We start from the raw sequence: 18,873 nt of genomic DNA on the forward strand, positions 1-18,873 counted from the left end.
TTGTACAGTTGTGAGATTTTATTTTAAAAACAAACAAGCATCGGAGACAGAGTTGTTTGCATCATCAGCAAGATCGAAACGGATAATCCCATGATTCAACGTTATTCTTAACTGAACTGTCGTGCTATAATCATGGGTCAGGTCTGGAAAATATCTGTCCTGAAGGATATCCTATGAAGAAGTCATTATGTGTTGGTTTCTGCTTTTGTATTATGTTACTTCCAAACTAACAGCAATACAAAATATTCAATCGTAATGATTAGAGATGTGTGATATGGACTTGAAACTATATCACGATATGTTCTGGTATTTATTGCGATAACGATATCGGTGATGATATAAATACAGTACCGTGCACTATCGTTCGTGGCTACGAGTAACGGCTGTATGCGGTCTTGAGAGCCTCAGAAACACAAACGTTGACCTAAAAGTAAAAGTGATTTTCTGGAAGCAAACCAGTTCCAGATCGTCGAGGTACAGTAGCTCCTCGTTTAGCGATGAACTCCTCCTCGGCTTCACGTCCGCCTTCCGCCGTACTCGTCTTCGCTCTGCACGTGAGCTGCGAACGGGTCGCGCACAGCAATACGTCATCGACCAGGCTTCATCGTTATCATCACGGGAAGACTCATTATTATAATGGGGAGAATTTCAACCGGTATATCGCCAATCCCTGGTAATTACCAGAGTAGCACGCCTGCCATAAGAACACTCACGTATTACAATTTTTTATTTTATTTTTTGCTGTGAAAGCCATAGGGCTTGTTTATAAGTAAAAAAAACAAATAAATAAATCATTAAAATACAGTGCATGTATATTTCCACCCACACTTTATCACAGATGAAAAAACAAGCTCTCGAGTTTTACTTAGCTGTCTGTGGCATATGCTGTCGTTTCTCTCCCCGGCTCTGGCCGTCACTAGCGCAGTTGCATCAGCAATTCTGATGCAAGTCTGCGCTGCATGTTTTCCGGTTTTTTTCCCCCTACCGTCGCATATACACCACACAATTGATTCGGATGTTCTCCGCGCAGGTTATTCCACACCTCTCCGAGCACAAAGTGACTTTATCTCCCGCGGGTCCTCGTTTCTTTCTTTCTTTCTTTCTTTCTTTTTTTTTTTAAAGCCCGATTATGAATCGCACATTTACAGTTCCTCTACGTACAGACGAGCTTACTAATTCCTGTTCCGTAACTATCTGGTTCAATCTTTCTATTTCTTTCCGAAGCAAACGGCTCCATGCTACGTTCGTACGATGGTTTTAGCACGTCGGAGTGCATTAAACGCCAACGCCGACGGCCTGTGCTGCGCATTAGCATCTTCATTTAGAAGTATAGGAGAGCGCGAGAGAGGAAGTGAGATTTATGAAGAACCGGTCCGGTCGTCATTACACGCACCCCCGCTCCGTGAACACATCCACAGCAGCCTACGGACGGCGTACCGAGGAACCTGTGGATGCCGAGATCGGGCGGCGTGGCGTCTGTCTGATTTGAATCGTCGTTCGGTACTTCTGTAAATGGCGTCTGACCCTTACTCGGGCACCGTGCCAATGGCAGGAGCCTGCGCTGTGCCAGGGGCAAGCGCAATGCCTCACATTAATGCACACTTTAAAGGCTTCTAGTCTCACTGGCCTTTTAGATAAGATAGATAGACCTCTTAGTGCTTATTGAATGAGGCCTGATTCATGGGGGATTCATCATGGTGTATTCTGTGTGTGAATTGTTTCATTTAAACCAAGCTTCCTCCCCGAACACACCCACACACACACACACACACACACACAAACTCATGCTTTACTATCCTTGTGAGGCCTTTCCATTTGCATTTTAAAATTATTTAAATCGTTAATTAATTAGGACCCTGGTGTGAGGCCCTACTGGATCTGCTCCGTTTATTATTATTATTATTATTATTATTATTATTATTATTATTATTATTATTATTATTATTATTTTCTAAAATTAATCACATTTTTGAGGGCCTAAACTCACGCAGAATTTACAAATTGACATCTGATAGGGGTTCCAGAATTGTGTGCGGCTAAATGGCTCGATAGCGCCACCTACAAAATTTCAATTCGGTACACATGTGTAAAATGCCAATACATACAAAAAACAGTCTCTTGAACCCGTGCCCTAAACGCAACAGGAAGTCGGCCATTTTGATTTTTTGTTTTGTTTTTTTGCTGTGATTTTGACATTTCCAGGCCTCGTACTTTAACGAACTCATCAGATTTCATCGGATCGACGTCGTCTTCGGTCCGTCTAACCTGAACTCGTATAACGAGCGAAGCTTTCGATTTGGCGAAGCGAGGCGCGCTGACAAATGTTCCATGTTTCGCCATGAAACAGAACACATACGATGTTCAATCTGCCCCAAACTTTTTGGCTTTGAAAAGTTTGATACGAAATCCTGGCCTGAGGACATCTACATGCCAATATTCAGTTATCATCATAGCGCCACCTGCTGGCAACAAGAAGTGGCGTGTGTTACATCGTTATACACTGCTAACATCATATACGTGCTAAAAAGTGCTTAAAAATGTAATGGCGTTCCCCTGGCAGAGCAGCCCCAACGTGCACCCGGGTGCGAGGGCCCGGTCATCACTGCATGCAGCTTTAATGCTACGTCTAGACCTAAATCTAACGCCAAGCGTAACCCCACTTAGCAAAAGGAAACGTTCTGACTCTATTTTGCTTCTTCTTTTTTTTCCTTCCTTTAATTCAAAGCTGCAGAAAATAATGATAATAAAACAGTTTGCCTAGTAGTGGTTTACCCAGTCAACTGTCTATAGACGTTAGATTCACAAACATCAGATATTCCTATCCTTGTGAGGACATTTGGTCTCTGCCAAGATATAAAAACCCAGACAACACACAACCATAATTATAAGCTCTCATAACTGCACCACTTCCTGTATTTGTGTATATGGGTGTACTTTTTTTTATTTTTTTTTTAAATACTATAAAAGGTCAGCTTTAAATATTTAGAAGTGTTTCCACACATACGCACAAGAGAGCCACTCAGCTCCTCCCCCTTTCCATAAACATGCACAAAGCGCAACTGCACACAAAGCACATATACTTTGATCAGGGGAAAAGAGAAAGCTCATGAGGGAGGCTGAAAAAGGACACACCGCTCCTTTAAAAGAGCATGAGGTATACAGCTTTTGTTAATAAAATTTTTTATATAAATTCCCTTTCAGTAATAATACAGAAGATGTTTTGTTTAAAATATTGACTCATTTGTTATACAACTGAGAGAGAGAGAGAGAGAGAGAGAGAGAGAGAGAGAGAGAGCGCGCGCGCGCGCGCGCGAGTGTGTGTGTGTGAGGGCATTATTGCTCAGAGTAATACCTCTGAGTGACACTAGAGGGCAACTGGCTGTCAGTGAGATGACTCCTGTAACATGACAGCTATAAATAATTCAAGGCAAATCTGCAGCAATGCTGCTGCTTATTCCCATGCCTAGTCTTTTTAATATCACAGTTGAGGCTCATGAAATCTTAAAATTAACTACATATATATATATTTTTTTTTTACCCCTAATAAAATTTTTATAAATAAATTTCTTAATCAGGGATTGTATTTAAAAAAAAAAAAAAAAAAAAAAGTGGATATGTGAGAAGGAGAGAATCTGACTCGCACGGGATTATGTTAGGTACAGATCAAACAGCATTTAATCAGATGAACAACTCCATCTGAAATAAAGGCCGCGCGAGCGCTTTTATGGAGCAGGATGAAGCCGTATCGATAATCGGATTCGTCACGATGCATTCTTCATCCTTTTTGTTGACTGGTATATCTGGTGCTGAGCTCGTCGGCATTCGAGCGGTCTGGAGGACGGATTATAAATAAAAGCAGACGGCTGGCATGTGTGTGGAACGGTTCTAAGGCTGCAGTGTGAGTTACAGCTGACACATCATTTTCCCACCTGAGCTGACCAATGACATAACACCATAACACCTCCTTCACAGGAATAAGTAACTAAGCAGATGACTGCGTGGTAGTAATGATAGATGATGGATGGGTTGGTGTGTGTGTGTGTGTGTGTGTGTGTGTGTATATATATATATATATATATATATATATATATATATATATATATATATATATATATATACACATGCACACACACACCACTCGCTTTCTCTCAAATTAGCATCTGACCTTGGCGAGCACATCACTGGCACAGTCGTGCGCCGCTGACATTGTGTTTGCATTGCAAAGCAGTAAACGTTGCGAGGGACTCCTGCTGACTCCTCTCAACGCCGTCTGAGATTAAAAGGTGGAACAGTTGCCATTTCAGATGGGGATTTATCAGCACACGGCATTATTTAGCGAGGTCGATATCATTTATTAATCGTGTGTGTTTTGCTCCTTCTGCGCCTCACACCGCCATCTGCCGTATAGCGTCATATCAAATCAGAGAGAGAGAGAGAGAGAGAGAGAGAAGGGAGGAGGGAGCGAAAAGAAGGCGAGAGAATTAAATCAGAAGATGGGGGGGGGGGGGGGGGGGTGATGGGGGACAGGCAGAGGGAGGGAATAGGTGGAGATTAATTTCCTCCTGTCTGGTTTACAGATGGCGAGCCGTGTGATACGTGGATAGATCTGAAGTGACGGACCACTCCTTGCTTCTCTAGCACATTGATATGAATGTTTCTGTCATGTTTATATATTCGCCTAATGCATCTAGCGTAATATAGTCTGTCAGAACGCGCTCGCGTCCGCATCACGAGCCGAATTAATGGCCGCGCCGACGAGGTCGATGATGAAGAAGATCCGGACGGTTCGCGACCGAGGGGCCCGGGGACATCTCGGCGTGACTGTTTCACAATCAGAGACGGCGGTCTGTTCGTCCGCGTTCTCGTCGGGCACGAAAGCTTCGAATAAATGAAATAACTCGCATTTTAGAATAGAAAACGCACCCGATGTTTAAAAAAAAAAAAAAAAAAAAAAAAAAAAAATCCTCTCCTAATCAGGGCTTGTGCAAAAAGTGAGAAAAGGGATAAGGTGAGAAAACGACAAGCTGAGTCACACTGGATTATTTTCAGTAGAGATCAAGCATGTTCATAACACCAGCTCGAATATGCATAAGGATGCTGCGCGAGCGCTGTGGTGGAGCTAAATGAAGCCATAGCTTCATTGTAATTGTCCTTTTCACTTATCTATTTATTTTTTATTGTAAAATGACCTACGATTGAGGTTTTGTCTCAAGGGTTCAGCTGTGGCGGCCCGTGGGGTTTAAACTCGCAGCCCTCTACAGAGTCCTCTCCTATAGAGTGTGTTATGTAGCCGCGTCGCTAGTTCCGGTGTGTGTGATCGTACACATGCGCTGTGGCCCTGACACACCTCTCCACGCTCCTCTCTCGCCCGCTATCAATCTGAAATATCGGCCGTTTTGCATGCCATTTGGCAGCACTTTTTAATGAATTGTCCTCCAGAATAATGAGGACAAATTTGCCGGATAGGAAAAAATGAGAGCGATGCTCCGCCGCCAATATAAATGAAGTTGTCAGAGCAGGCGTGCATCGATTATGGCCGCAGCGTGTTTGTATGCCACTCGAAGCACCAGCAAAGTGACTCTAAGACGACAAAAGAAAAATTCCTCCAGTCCTAAAGCAGAAGGAAATGCGAACGAGGCAGGAAGTCAATAATAACGCGGTTAATTGCGTCGTGACGTCGAGCAACACCGTAAGACGACGCATTCAGTTTGGTTCCCTCCGAGACCTCCCACGAGCTTCAAACGGGCTCGTGCCGAATCTTTGGCAGGAGGACCCACGGATGCGTTTCAAACATGTTTCACGGAACAAACACGGCCACAGGCATGCGCGAGCTGACACTCGAGCCGCTGCAAGCCTTGTCGTGCCCCTCGACGTTTTCGGAGGAAAGGCGGAGGGGTCCCTCGATTACGGTCTCGACCCCCAGCACACTGTTCAAACAACCTGTTGAAGTAGCAGCGTGCAAACAACCTGTCGCAGACCAAATCCCGAAATCCTCCGTGACTAACGAGCAGCAGGCGGACGAGCAGCGTTCATACGTTATGACACGAACGCACGCTGTGGGAAACACGCGGTATATATCTTGTGTGTTACACGCATGTTATACATACACATCCACACCGACGTTTATGTCTCCAGAATTTGATGGACGCCTTTATCCAGAGAGACTTAGAGAAATGCTTGGTGCATCCTCCATGAAAAATATATCATGCTAGTACTAATAGGTCAGGGCCTAACAATACATCCTAGTGCTGTGGGGTTGCTTATTATCATTATTACTACTACTGTTCCTACTACTACTACTACTACTACTAATAATAATAATAATAATAATAATGCTTATGTAATAATTACTGTTGTTTTAAAAAAATAAAAAATAAGTAATAATAATGCAATCAAATAATAATTATATAAATAGATACTAAATATATAATAAATAAATAATAAACAAACAAATAAAATACTACGAATAAATATTCGTTTTTTTGTTGTTGTCATTGTTACTATTACTACTACCAATAATAATAATAATGATAACGTTTGTGTAATAATTACTGTTGATTTAAAAAAAAAAAAAAAAAAAAAGTCATAATAATGTAATATAATAACAACAATGATATAAATAGATACTAAATATATAATAAATAAATAATAAACAAACAAGCAAACAAATAAATAAAATACTACGAATAAATATTATTGTTATTGTTTCTTGTAGTACTATGACTACTACTAATAATGACTAATAATAATATTTATGCTTGTTATTGGTGTTATTAGTATTATTGTCGTTGCTGTTATTGTCGTTGCACTTTTTCGGGATTCACTGCGACACTGGTCAGGATAAAGCGGTTAACAGTTAAAAGTTACCCTCGTACACGAAGAAATGAATGAAAGAAGGAACGATTGAGAACTAGAACTAGTTGGTATGAGTAGCAAGGTCAGCACATCCACTCAACGTAGTCCTAATCTTCTAAAACCATTTAGTTGTTCAAATGCTGCCGCTTTGCCGATCTCTACAGCCTGTATGAATAATTCAGTCGGTCGCACGTCTGTCACGATACCAGTCCGCATCCAATTCCTTAGATGCTCGTCCTTGTAGATAAAACCGAGGGACCCGGCGCTAGAGTTTTCTGTATGCGCTGCTCTCCATTATCCCAGGTCTATATACAGCATGTCTGTCTGTATAGGGAGAGTTTACGACCTATATTTATCCGTCTGTCTGTATGTGTATGTAAAGCAACAGAGACGTGCAGTCTCCCATGTGGATAACGTTACACAGTGCGAGCACCACAGACGTGCGCTCTCGTCACAGTAGCGAGCCTGTAACGTTTCCGACCTAGCTAGCCGTCGTCGAAGAGAAGAGCATGATGTAACCGTTAAGTTCCTGGGAGTGCCGAGGTCGCGCCTTTCTCATCACCAGCGTTCTCACTGCTGCCCACTGACACAGATCTGCAGAGCCAGCGCCGTGTGCCGGAGGACAGCTGTTTCGCCAGTCCAGAGGAGAGTCAGTAGTACGAGGGAAGGGGACGGACGCAACAGTTGTGCCGCGTGCCAGCGCGGCGGAGCCAGCGGTGTGTTTACGTGTGAATAATGAAGCACTGGGAGAAGAGGCCTACTAGCAAGGAAATGTGAAAGGGAAGCAGGAATGGCATTCGCTTTCTTTCTCTCTCTAACTTCCACTCTCTCCCTCTCTCTGTCCGTCTGTGTCTGCATCACTCCCTCCCCTCTTTTGTGCAATTTCACAGTCGGATTTGAGGCAGTGAGGAAAGGGGACAGATGTTTGCCGTCGAACATGTGAAGCCTCCATGCCGCTTTCCCGTGACCACCCCACCCCCAACCCCCCCCCAACTACTGTAAACACGGTATTAATTCCGAGCCACTGCTCTTTGAACGTGCACGTCGGCTGTGGAAATCTCCAAGACAAAACACAAGCTCCAAGAAAAAGAGCTAATGCACTGCATTACTCACAGGCCTGGAATTCGAATAATGGCGTGAAGGAACTTTCGAGACTCCATCAACCTCGGGGACAGCGACGTATACATATTTGGCGATATTTGATATTCCAGAACGAATCACTGCGCCTTCCCGAACATCCCCATTACCTCAGCGGAGAGCTCAGCAGGAGCTGGACTTGATGCCTGAGCAAATGTATTTGTCACATGGACTGCATGAAGCGAAACAGTCTCGCCTGTTGCCAAGGTGACAATAAAAGCCCCTTATATAAATATTTATTCTTGTAAGAAAAGGTTTAATTTCAGCTGCTGTTTTTCTTCCCCTTCCATGCCTCCACCCCCTGCTGCTCACTGCTGAGAAATTATACAGGAAAGTGCAGAATGGAGATTTGAATGGGGGAGAGAGAGAGAGAGAGAGAAGAAAGACATAGCGCTGCCCTGTGCTGATTAGAGTGTGGTTTGTTTTTCTCTCTCTAGACACATATTTTTTCTTTAGCTCTCCTCACACTAATGGCAATGGGGCTGTAGCCTTGGGCTTGGTGTAACCTTGGCTGTGATTTGATCATCATCAGATTCTGGATGCTGCATTCAGTTGAAATGAAGTGCTCTGGAGAGTTTGTGCGCTTGTTTTTTGTTTTGTTTCGGGGTTTTTTTTTAGAATACGAACGTCTGTCACGTTCGATCTCGTCCGTAGACGTCTTTTTCAGGACTTTGTGTAAAACTAAATCCTCCACCATGGCCTTCTGTTTTTGTAAAAACGCTGCCACCTTTTTTTTTTTTTTTTTTTACCCCCCCCCAAGCCTCAACGCATCCTCTCGGCTACAGACTAAATACGTGCCGATTTAGCAAGTAAAGCCTTTTAATAGATCCAGTCTGAGACGCTGTCAAACCCTAGCACCCATTACTCTGTAGTGCTATTTTAAGACCTGTGGCATGTTAAGAATTTCTCACCTACCTATCAAAGTGCTATGGTATCACACCTGAGTACTGACACGTGCTTTCACAGCTTACATCGCTGGAATAGTTTTTCATGTTAAAACAGGCTTGGGGGCAAAACGAATAATAAGGATTCGGCAGATTATAAGGAACGCTTAAGTAAACAAACTCGGTAAGTTGTGTTTCAAACGCAGACTCGGAGGACGTTTTGGAAATCGGTCCTAAAAAGTTCCCGTTCCAGAAGCACCCCATTGTTCTGTGTAGGCAGTTTCAAGTCCTCGTCACGCCTCTATTTTGGTCAGCGCTGATGGCTAATTTGGCGTGCTCATGCCGCGGTATAGGGACTGTAGGGCCGGTGTGTCAGACGCCTGTAGTGTTTGTCCTAATCACTGTCATGGCCTGCTGGACTGTGAGCGTCTCTCTCTCTCTCTGTCTCCCTGCTCTCCACAGCACCCAATTTGAAGGGCCGGCCCCGGAAGAAGAAAGTCCCCATGTGCCAGCGCAGAGACTCGCAGGCCCAGAGTGGAAACACCAAAGAGCCCGGCTGTGTGGAGGCCAGGACACCCAGCAAGGTAATGCTCTCATTAAACAATAAGCAGCGGCTATATATGTATACCTGTCAGTCTTTCTGCCTCCTCGGTGTCACGTCTCATAGTCGGCGTCCCACAGTTCCTGTTTCCTCAGAACGTTTCTGAAATATTTTCTGAAAACCCATTGTGGAGTCGTCAGAAACAGCGGCAGTTGTTTTCCTCTCGTTATTTCATCAACCTTTGTTCCCACACGCCTTTTCCTGTACATTTCCGCTGCCAGTACTGGAGACACCACTTCAGGCTTCTTATTTTGGCCCGTGTATACTAAGGATGTAACACAATGCTAGTATCCGCTGTACCCGTATCCGTAAATCTGTATCCGTTCAACGCTCAATATATTTGTATCGGCTTTCATATTCGGATTAAAGTCGGCGTTGGTCTATAAATGATGAGCCCGGGTGTAATATGTGCACAGCACGTCTACGCGGTCTAGCTCAATATATGAAAGCAGAAATAAGGTAGAAATATGATTTTATTTTGAAGCTAATTACGGCAGTGTTGAAGTCAGACTTCTGGACAAAAAAAAGACACTGACAAAAAAAACCAAAAAAACTATTAGTGCATGTCCTATTACTATCATGTTACTGTTAATGAAACCTTTAAAGCTTCACATAAAAATAAATACCCCACAAATACCCAAGTCCTGATGCACACACCTAAACAAACAAACAAACAAACAAAAACCAACCCAGAATATTCCACCTACTGTTCATATCTGTATTTATATCAGTTTAGGATGCATTCTCGGTTCAATCAAAATAACGTACTTGTAGTCGGTTCCATCCTTTGTGGATACCAGTGGATGCGTCTGAATATGAATACGTTATTCAGGAAATGGATAGAAATATAGATGTGCCTAAAGCGTGACAGAGATGGCGTGCGGGTGGAGCGGTCAGATCTGGAAGCTTGCAGGAGAAAGACCTGTATTTACAGGGTTCGAACATTCATCGTTAGTAACAGCTCAGTAACGGTCAAGGTCATGGCGGTTTAAATGAGGCTGCTAACTTGTTTATATTTCAGGGAACAATTTTGTTAGAAAATATCACAGGCAGGTACAAAAAGAATACATGGTTGTGTGTAGTGTGCCGTCGTCCTATTGTTGCCCCAACTATTGCGGATTGATGATTGCCTGGGGCTTTGGGCTTTGGGGGCAGGGGGAGGGGGAGGGGGCATGGCCAGGTGTATGTATGTGTGTGTGTATATATGTATGTGTGTATATATATATATATAAAGAGTGTGAGAGAGAGAGGTCGATATAGATATAATGCATGTGGTGTACACATTATTCATTACAGCTGAATGAATTCCAGAGGCTGGTTATGACTCGGCTGTAGTGGCATTCGCCTGCATTAGCGTTTAGTCAGTTTTTTATGCCTTAATTACTCGTTTCCAAGGTCAGGAATGCTTTCAAATCCGAAGTCAAGTGTGTAAATAAACGTAATGAGTTATTAGCTGTAGCTAACCTCATTATGAAATGGAAATAAAGCTATATGAACTGCAGCAGAGATACTTATTGAACGGCAGCAGAGGTGCTTATTGAATTCTTGTATAGCGTATAAGTCACCCTGATGAACAGCTCGCTGTTTCATTTTGCTTTTGTTTCAGTCTCTGTTGATGTTTTGAGAGCAAAGACATTTAATGGCTTTATCCGTTCGGCAGCGAGAGAAGCTAAGATGCGTCAGAGAAAGATGTTGTGTTATTAAGGCACATAGAGGACACATAACAGAGACAAGGACACTTTATTTTTGTCGAACTGAACGCTGCAGACGGCACATTTTCCAACGTACTCTTATATAGTCTGGCTTCATGGACATCGCGATACTTGGAAGCTTTCGGCGATTCGCGATTCTCTCGTCAGTCGTCCCGAGCCTAGCGCGAACGGGATTTTGAAAACATTGGTCTAGCCGAGACCAGTAAGAATGACGTAGCTGGGGTTGAAGAAGAGCCAGAATTCACACGCCGTTCTGACGCTGCTCGTTTTCCGACCTGTTTTCCAGTGTCTCTAGGGACATAGTGTCAGAGTTCATACTAGACCACGCCCACTTTGGGTTTAAATCCAATTACAGATAAAGATACGGATATTTGGAGCACCGTACAGATACAGATAGTGACATCTGTAGTGTATACATGTTCCAAGCCAGTTTTTTTTTTTTTATTAATGTGCACCTATTATGGTTTTGAAACATGAGTAATTTTGTTTTAAAGGTCTCATACAATAGATTTACACGCATCCCAGGTCAAAAAAACAGTTTAACGTGCTCATAATTTAAACTGCAGCGTTACCTTTTTTCCCTCAGTGTCACAAACGACTCGTTCAATGATCCGCTCTAAAGGATTCATTCTAAACTCCTCCTTTCAGAGAGCATACTCTGCTGTGATTGGTCAGATGTCCCAGTCTGTTGTGATTGGTCTACCGCTGTCAGCGAGCAGCATATGAAGACCAGAGGCGGGGTTTTTTTTTGTTGTTGTTACAAACCTACGTAGGTTAGTACAGGAAGTGAGTCTGGAATCACTAACGACTCGCTTCAGCTGTTCAGAATCGGTTCCTTCGTTCGGGAGTCGATAACTCCGTTTGTCCTGCGCTTTGATTTTTTTTTAATTTTGCAGACGTTTTTACATTCACGAACAGCTCTATAACACACTACATGAAAGGTAACATCTGAAAAACCTTAATAGGTGCACTTTAAGTTAAGCTTCAAGATCCACTCGTGCTGGATAACATCTGTATTATTTCACATCAAAGAGTTTTTAGTTTCGATAGCAGATTCTTTGAAATTCTTTCTGCAGTTTGACCTTGTTTCCAAGCCATGTTTATTTAGTAGCACTGCTGAACTAGTTTCCATTGTTTTGGCATTGTTGTTTTTTTTTCATTCACATATCCTGCTAGCCTTGATAGCTCTTTTGGGAAATAAGTGCGTGTGATTGTTGGGAGCAGATGGCCAAGCAGACATGTGTGGGCCATGGCTGACTTTCGAGTGTGACTGCATGACTGAAGCCGGCACTCGGGATCTGACTGCGGGCTCGACACACAACACTCCCACCTCCAGCACTCCGGTGCTTGGAAACCAAAAAGCTGGACTGTGAAAAATTTCGGCGCATCTATTTTTATTTATTTATTTATTTATTTATTTATTTATTGCTTTTTCTAGTGCATTAGAGCTCCATCTCCATTACAGCCTACATATCACAAATCTATAGGATGCTTCATATGTAGGCTATGATGTTAGAAAAGTATACAGTTCTTCATAGTTCAGTCGAGCATTGCTAGTCGTCCGCAGTATAAGTAGGGCAGTTAAATTTCACGTGATCAGCGCCTGGTCAGTTAGGAAACGTGTTCACTCCCATGTAGTTCAGCGAAGTACCTCCATACATATACGACGAGTGTCTAGCAAAGCTTTTTTATATTAGCCCTGGCTAATCCTCTTCTCTCCTCTGTCCTCCAGGCGAAAGCAGAAACAAAAGCAGTGGTTTCGAAACCTAAGAGCAGCAGCTGCAAAAAGGTATTGGCCGAGGAGAAGAGTAAGGAGGAGACGGGGGAGGAGTGCCGTGCCGAAGAACAGGCCTTCCTCGTGGCCCTCTACAAGTACATGAAAGAGAGGAAGACCCCTATAGAGCGAATACCCTATCTAGGTTTCAAGCAGAGTAAGTTGTCTAATGCCCGCTCTCTCTCTCTCTCACTCTCTCTCTCTCTCACCCTTTCTCGGAGGGTCGTCATGTACACGGTTTCGATCAACAATTGATAAATGATTATTACACATGAAAAGCGATGGTAGTTTTTCTCTTCGCATGGTCCAGACAGATGGCTGCGCATAACCTGTTGCAACTCATCGGCCACTCATTATTATGAGTGAAAAGGTCACGCTGTAATTAAGTTCTTAAGAAAATAAACAGCTGGCGTGGACAAATCATAAATTCATTAGCTAGCCCTTAGGGCGCCAATGTGCAGAAAACTAGCTTATATCAAGTGATGGCTAAGGAGCTATAATGACATATGGCAAGCTAGTTAGCTAGTTAAGCACACTAATACAGGCTAAGTCAAATGAATGAGTATGTGTTTGTTATTATTAACGAAGCACACCAAGTTTGTGCCCTCGAGAGGAAAAGAAAAAAAACAAAACAAACCAAGGCACCGACTTGAGATATGAGAGGCTACGAGATTTAGAGTTCTCTCAACATTACACATAAAAGATATTCCGGCTAGAGTGCTCCTTATAGCAGGAGATCTATACGATGGCTTTATTTTCCACATAACTGCGCGTTCCCGATTCTGAAAAGATCGTCCTTCAGATCGACCGCGCTCGCTAATTAATCCGGCTAATAAAAACGAGCGGCGTGTTGCGCATAGTGCATCAAGCGCCGTTCCGTGTGTCGATTGTTGAAAAGTTGTAGTCAATACGCATGCTAGGTAAAGTTCGAAAGGGTTCATAAATCATTGGAATATGGAAACACAAACCAGGACGCACCGAAGCAATAAGAGCGAGGACAAAACGCGTGATAACGGACAAAAGGCATAAGACACAACAATATAAATAATCAAAGTAAATAGAAGATTAGCACGGAACACCAGGACACAATCAGGAAACATAACAGTGGTGGGAGTAAAACAAAGGCATGCGACGTGAACCGAAATGAAAGGCGCCGTGCGACAAGAGGTGGACTTCGGTGGCACATGGAACCATATTTACAGCATCGACCCCGAAGTACTCCTGTGACGATGAGTACGTCATCGACTCATCGTACGACGTATGGACATGACCTCGATCGTTTATCGCAAAGTATTCTAATATTACAGCTCGCTACCGCACAACACAAGTGAACGTGAACGTAAGCGAGGCGCCAGGTAGAACGCCGTGAACACGCACGTTTGCATTTCAACCCAAACATTTAGATTCCCAGCAAAATCGACTAACATGAATAAATGTCGACGAAATTTTAAGAATTATTCGCGTCGTAAGACAAAAACTTTTAAAGTTTTAATTACAAGTCCACTGTCTGAATATTCTGAAGAATGAAAAGTTCATCGCTCGTTAAAAGGGCGTAAAATGACAATAAGATCGTGTATCGGAATTATTCCTGCAACAATATGTTGTCCAGCAAAGGTAGCTGTCGTGACAGGCCTTACCCTGAAGTACGTTACGCTGGAACATAGTAACTATATATGTATATGTATACATGTGCTTGTATATAACCTCACAGAGTACGTAGAAAAGAGAGCACAAAAAGAAAGAGAGAAGAACAAAAATGTCTGGACGGTCCCTCCTTCCCTAAACACAGACCAGATACAGTAGGATTTAAACTCCCTTAACGAAGACACCACTGACCTTAGACACTTAAACTCTGCAGAGATGCATAAGAGACGGGGTAAACGTGAGACAAAATCAGAATGATCATTTCGTATATGACAGGTGCATAGAAGTTTGAATGCATCATACCAAGTTAAATCTTTTGTTTTTGCAAAAGTCAGTAAGGAGAAGGTTTTTTTTTTTCTTGCGTGTGGTTCCGTGTCTTTTTTCTCTGCTCGGCAAGTATGAATGAAAACTACCGATTTGTCCGAACGCTGTTAATTACGGAAGCACGGAGAGGCCATGTATTATATGTTTTATTCCTTTCTTGTTTTCTCGTGAGCACACAGTGGCGTTCTCGTGCTTCCGACATAGCAAAAGTTGCTTTCTTGCGAACACGACTTTGGAATTTTTCTGCGTACTCGACATAACGTGTCGTTTTTTTTTTGTTGTCCTGGAGGCGGCAAAAAGCTTAGCGCGATCCCACAGCATCATGGACGAACACAATCCATTTGTACTTTGATCAGGGACTCCGTCGAGCTGCGGCTCTTATGTTCGTCTGACAACTTCCACATCAGTGTCCGACACCCGTCCCTCTTAATGCAGAGATCAGGTCCGTCTCTACAGCGGGCCAGGATTACGTCTGTGACGGCGATGGTGAAGACACCAACGTGCATGCGACACCAGTCCCGTTCACAAGGCGTGAGATGTTCTCGTGATCAAACGCAAACAGCTATTTGTTACGTCGAGGTCACGAGAGAATTCAGTCGAGATCAAAAGAAAACAACTTTTTATGTCACGATCATGAGAAATCAAGAAAGGGGGAAAAAAACAATACTGAATGGTCTCTCAGGGCTTCTGTAGTTAAAACATTAGGAAACGTTTGATTTATCTGTCCCTCTTTGTATCCATCCATCTTTCTACCTGTTTGTTTGTTTGTTGCTTTTTACCGGTTTAATTGTTGGGAATGTATTACTCCTTAACCTCAACTGTCGCCTTCCTTTCACATAACCAATCAGCATTAGATTCATTCCTTAATTCAATCGTCCAGGCACTCACTAACGTAACTGATTCAGTTAATTAGCACAGAGTAAAATCACAAATCAGGATCAAAAGTCAGCCTACGACGCTGGCGCATGAGCACAAAGCACATTTTATTGACACTTTCTATGAAGGCTATACGTATAATACACTCATAACATGTATATCCGAGACGTTATACACACGGTCATATAAGTGGCGCCTATACCTTTTCGATACCATTTGGTAACACCAAGGTGAGTGTACTATTATATACTGTACTATTATACAGTCGTGTGAAAAGAAAAGGAAAAAAAAGCACACTCCATGAAACATTTGATCCTCTTTGAAACGGTGCCTGTTCATTTTTGTAGTCATTTTGTAGTAATTTTCGCAATTTAAACGAACAAATAAACCAAAACTGATCAGTCACGTGGAAAAAGTAAGTACGCCCCTACATTTATCACCCCTTCAAATCAATATAATTAGAATCAGGGGTTGAAGATTGGGTGCCGGTGATGAGAACCTGCTTAGGGAGTGCAGGTGGAAGCGGTCTTATTTATACCCCTCTCACATATCTAGTGTCTGGTGTTCCCTTTGCTATTGAGGTGTGGGGTGTCATCATGCCAAGAGCTAAAGAGTTCTGTAAGGCCTTCTGAATAAAGGTTGTGGATGTCTGTGAGTCTGGCAAGGGATTTAAAAAGATCTCCAAATAATTTGAAATACATCATTCTACTGTAAGGAAAATCATCTACAAATGGCACGGATTTCAAATCCTGGACTGGCCGTCCCCGGCAAATTCAACCCAAGAGCAGACCGTCTGATGCGAAAAGAAGTCTCCAAGGATCCAAAATTTAATCACAGGATCTGCTAGTAAGTCTTGCAGCTGTTGGTGTGAAAGTGCATGCTTCTACAGTCAGAAAGAGATTGCACAAGTTTGACCTGCATGGGAGGCGTGCCAGAAACGAGACTACAGTTTGCCAATGAGCATATAGGCAAAGACCAGGACTTTTGGAATAATGTACTCTGTTCAGACGAATCAAAGATATACCTTTGTGTTTGGCGCAGACCAAAGACAGCTTTTCAGATGAAGCACCTCATACCAACTGTGAAGCACGGTGGTGGAAATGTTATGGTTTGGCATTGGTTTGTTGCCTCAGGGACTGGACAGCTTGCAATCAACAATGAATTCTGCATCATATCATATCAAATGCTTGAAGATGATGTGAGGCCATCTGTCCGAAAGTTGAGGTTGAACTGAAAGCGGGCCTTTCAACAGGATAGTGATGCTAAGCACACTAGCAAATCCACCAAGGAATGTCTCAGAAAGAAGAAATAGAGGGTTGTTGAATAGCCTAGTGAAAGCCCGGATTTGAATCCCATTGAAATGTTGTGTGGGGATTTGAAACGGACAGTACATGCAAGAAAACCCTCAAACATCTTGCAACTGAAAGAATACTGCATGGAAGAGTGGTCAGAAATTCCAGAAAGCCGATGTCAGAGACCGGTGGACAATTATGCAGAACGCCTTCAAGAAGTTATTTCTGCTAAAGGAGAAAATACTAGCTAGCTTCTGAGGCAGAGGGTGTACTTACTTTTTCCACAGAAGAATATCATCTATTGATATTTCTGTTGAATAAATGATTGAAAAAGCTACGTTTCCTTGCAGTTTTGTTCAAGTATATAAACTTTATTTATAAGCACAAAGATGTTCAAAGGTTTGCTTGTCCAAATATGTCAAAAAAGCCAACCATTTCCATGGGGTGTACTTACTTATTTATTTATTAATTATTTATTTTTACATGACTGTAATAGCTTACAAGGCATATTTGTGGGCTCTAAGTAAAGTGACGCATATTTTAGACGTAAACGTTTATTAAATCAGTGGGACTTGTATTGGTTTATATTGCTAATATACAGAGACGAACACTAGATTTGCTGAAACGTTTTGCGGTATGATTTCCTGATAAGCGCTCTGGAACTTTCCGTTTATTCAAAACAAAACTACTGGGACTGATTTTCTTTGGTATTAGTGATATAATGACAGTGAATATAATGACCACTGTGACATGCTGACAATCTATAGCGCATAGTGAGGATGGCTATAAAGTGTCAAGCATTTAACGATAATGAAAATGAGTCATTATCGGTCACAGCGCAGTGAAATGCAGAGCGCAGGGTCAGCCATGATACAGCGTCCCTGGAGCAGAGAGCGTTAGGGGCCTTGTTCAAGGGCCCAACAGTGGCAGCTTGGAAGCGCCATGGCTTGAACCCCCGACCTTCCGATCAGTAACCCAGAGCCTTAACCGCCAAGCCACCCCTGCCCCCTGTTAGTTATTTCATAACTAATTATAACGTTATGAACGCATTATAACGTGATACGAATGAATTCACAGTTCATTATAAACACAACCTTCATAGAAAGTTTTTTTTTTTTTAGTTATATGTATATCTATAAAGGCTTTTGTATGTCGGTTTCATTATCCTATATTAATGCAAGATTTCAAAAAAAAAAAAAGTATAGATTTAATATCAAATCTGATCAGGACTGAGATAGACACTAGACATGTCCATCCGCTTTGGAATAAATTTATAATGCGGTATTCCCTGAGACAACCCTTCCCTCAGCAGAGACCACACACGCTCCTTTTGAAGAACAAGAAAAGTTCTGATCCGCTAAGCCGCGTTGAAAAGTAGGTCGGTATAACTCAAGAAAGTGTGGAGACAATTAGTGTTAGTCAGCTGTGCCCTTTCTAATTTGCTGCCTACAGCTTCCCTGATCAGCACGCATGACGCGAATAGGCAAGTAGTTCAGCGTCGAATCCAAACCCTAAACAGCACACAAACGCACCCATCGTTATCTAAATGCTCAAAGTGAAAATGCTAATATTCTTCTTCAATTTCCCTCTTGATTTTAGTGCAGTCATCAGTGCCACGGCGCTCCAGCCCATGAATATGGATAAGCGCGTACCACGTGTGACCCGAATCGACAAGCAGCTCATGTCATATACCTATAGAAAGGCTTGGAACGCCAAAAAATGCACATTTTTCTCCTCTCCTGCACTAAAGAAAACAATACTTCTGTTAATCTGT

The 18,873-nt window shown here is 42.6% G+C and overlaps 1 protein-coding gene across 2 annotated transcripts in view; it reads left to right on the top strand.

Moving 5' to 3' along the window:
* Positions 1 to 18,873, top strand: part of arid5b (AT-rich interaction domain 5B) — a 104,425-nt gene that overhangs the window by 62,183 nt on the left and 23,369 nt on the right. For both annotated transcript variants that reach the window (XM_017483732.3, XM_017483731.3), the window contains 2 exons: positions 9,339 to 9,460; positions 12,922 to 13,120. In XM_017483732.3, coding sequence (XP_017339221.1) covers positions 9,339 to 9,460; positions 12,922 to 13,120 — 321 coding nt within the window. The remainder of the gene's footprint in view (positions 1 to 9,338; positions 9,461 to 12,921; positions 13,121 to 18,873) is intronic.

Source organism: Ictalurus punctatus, chromosome 13 (genome assembly GCF_001660625.3).
Source record: "Ictalurus punctatus breed USDA103 chromosome 13, Coco_2.0, whole genome shotgun sequence".
Taxonomy (NCBI): domain Eukaryota; kingdom Metazoa; phylum Chordata; class Actinopteri; order Siluriformes; family Ictaluridae; genus Ictalurus; species Ictalurus punctatus.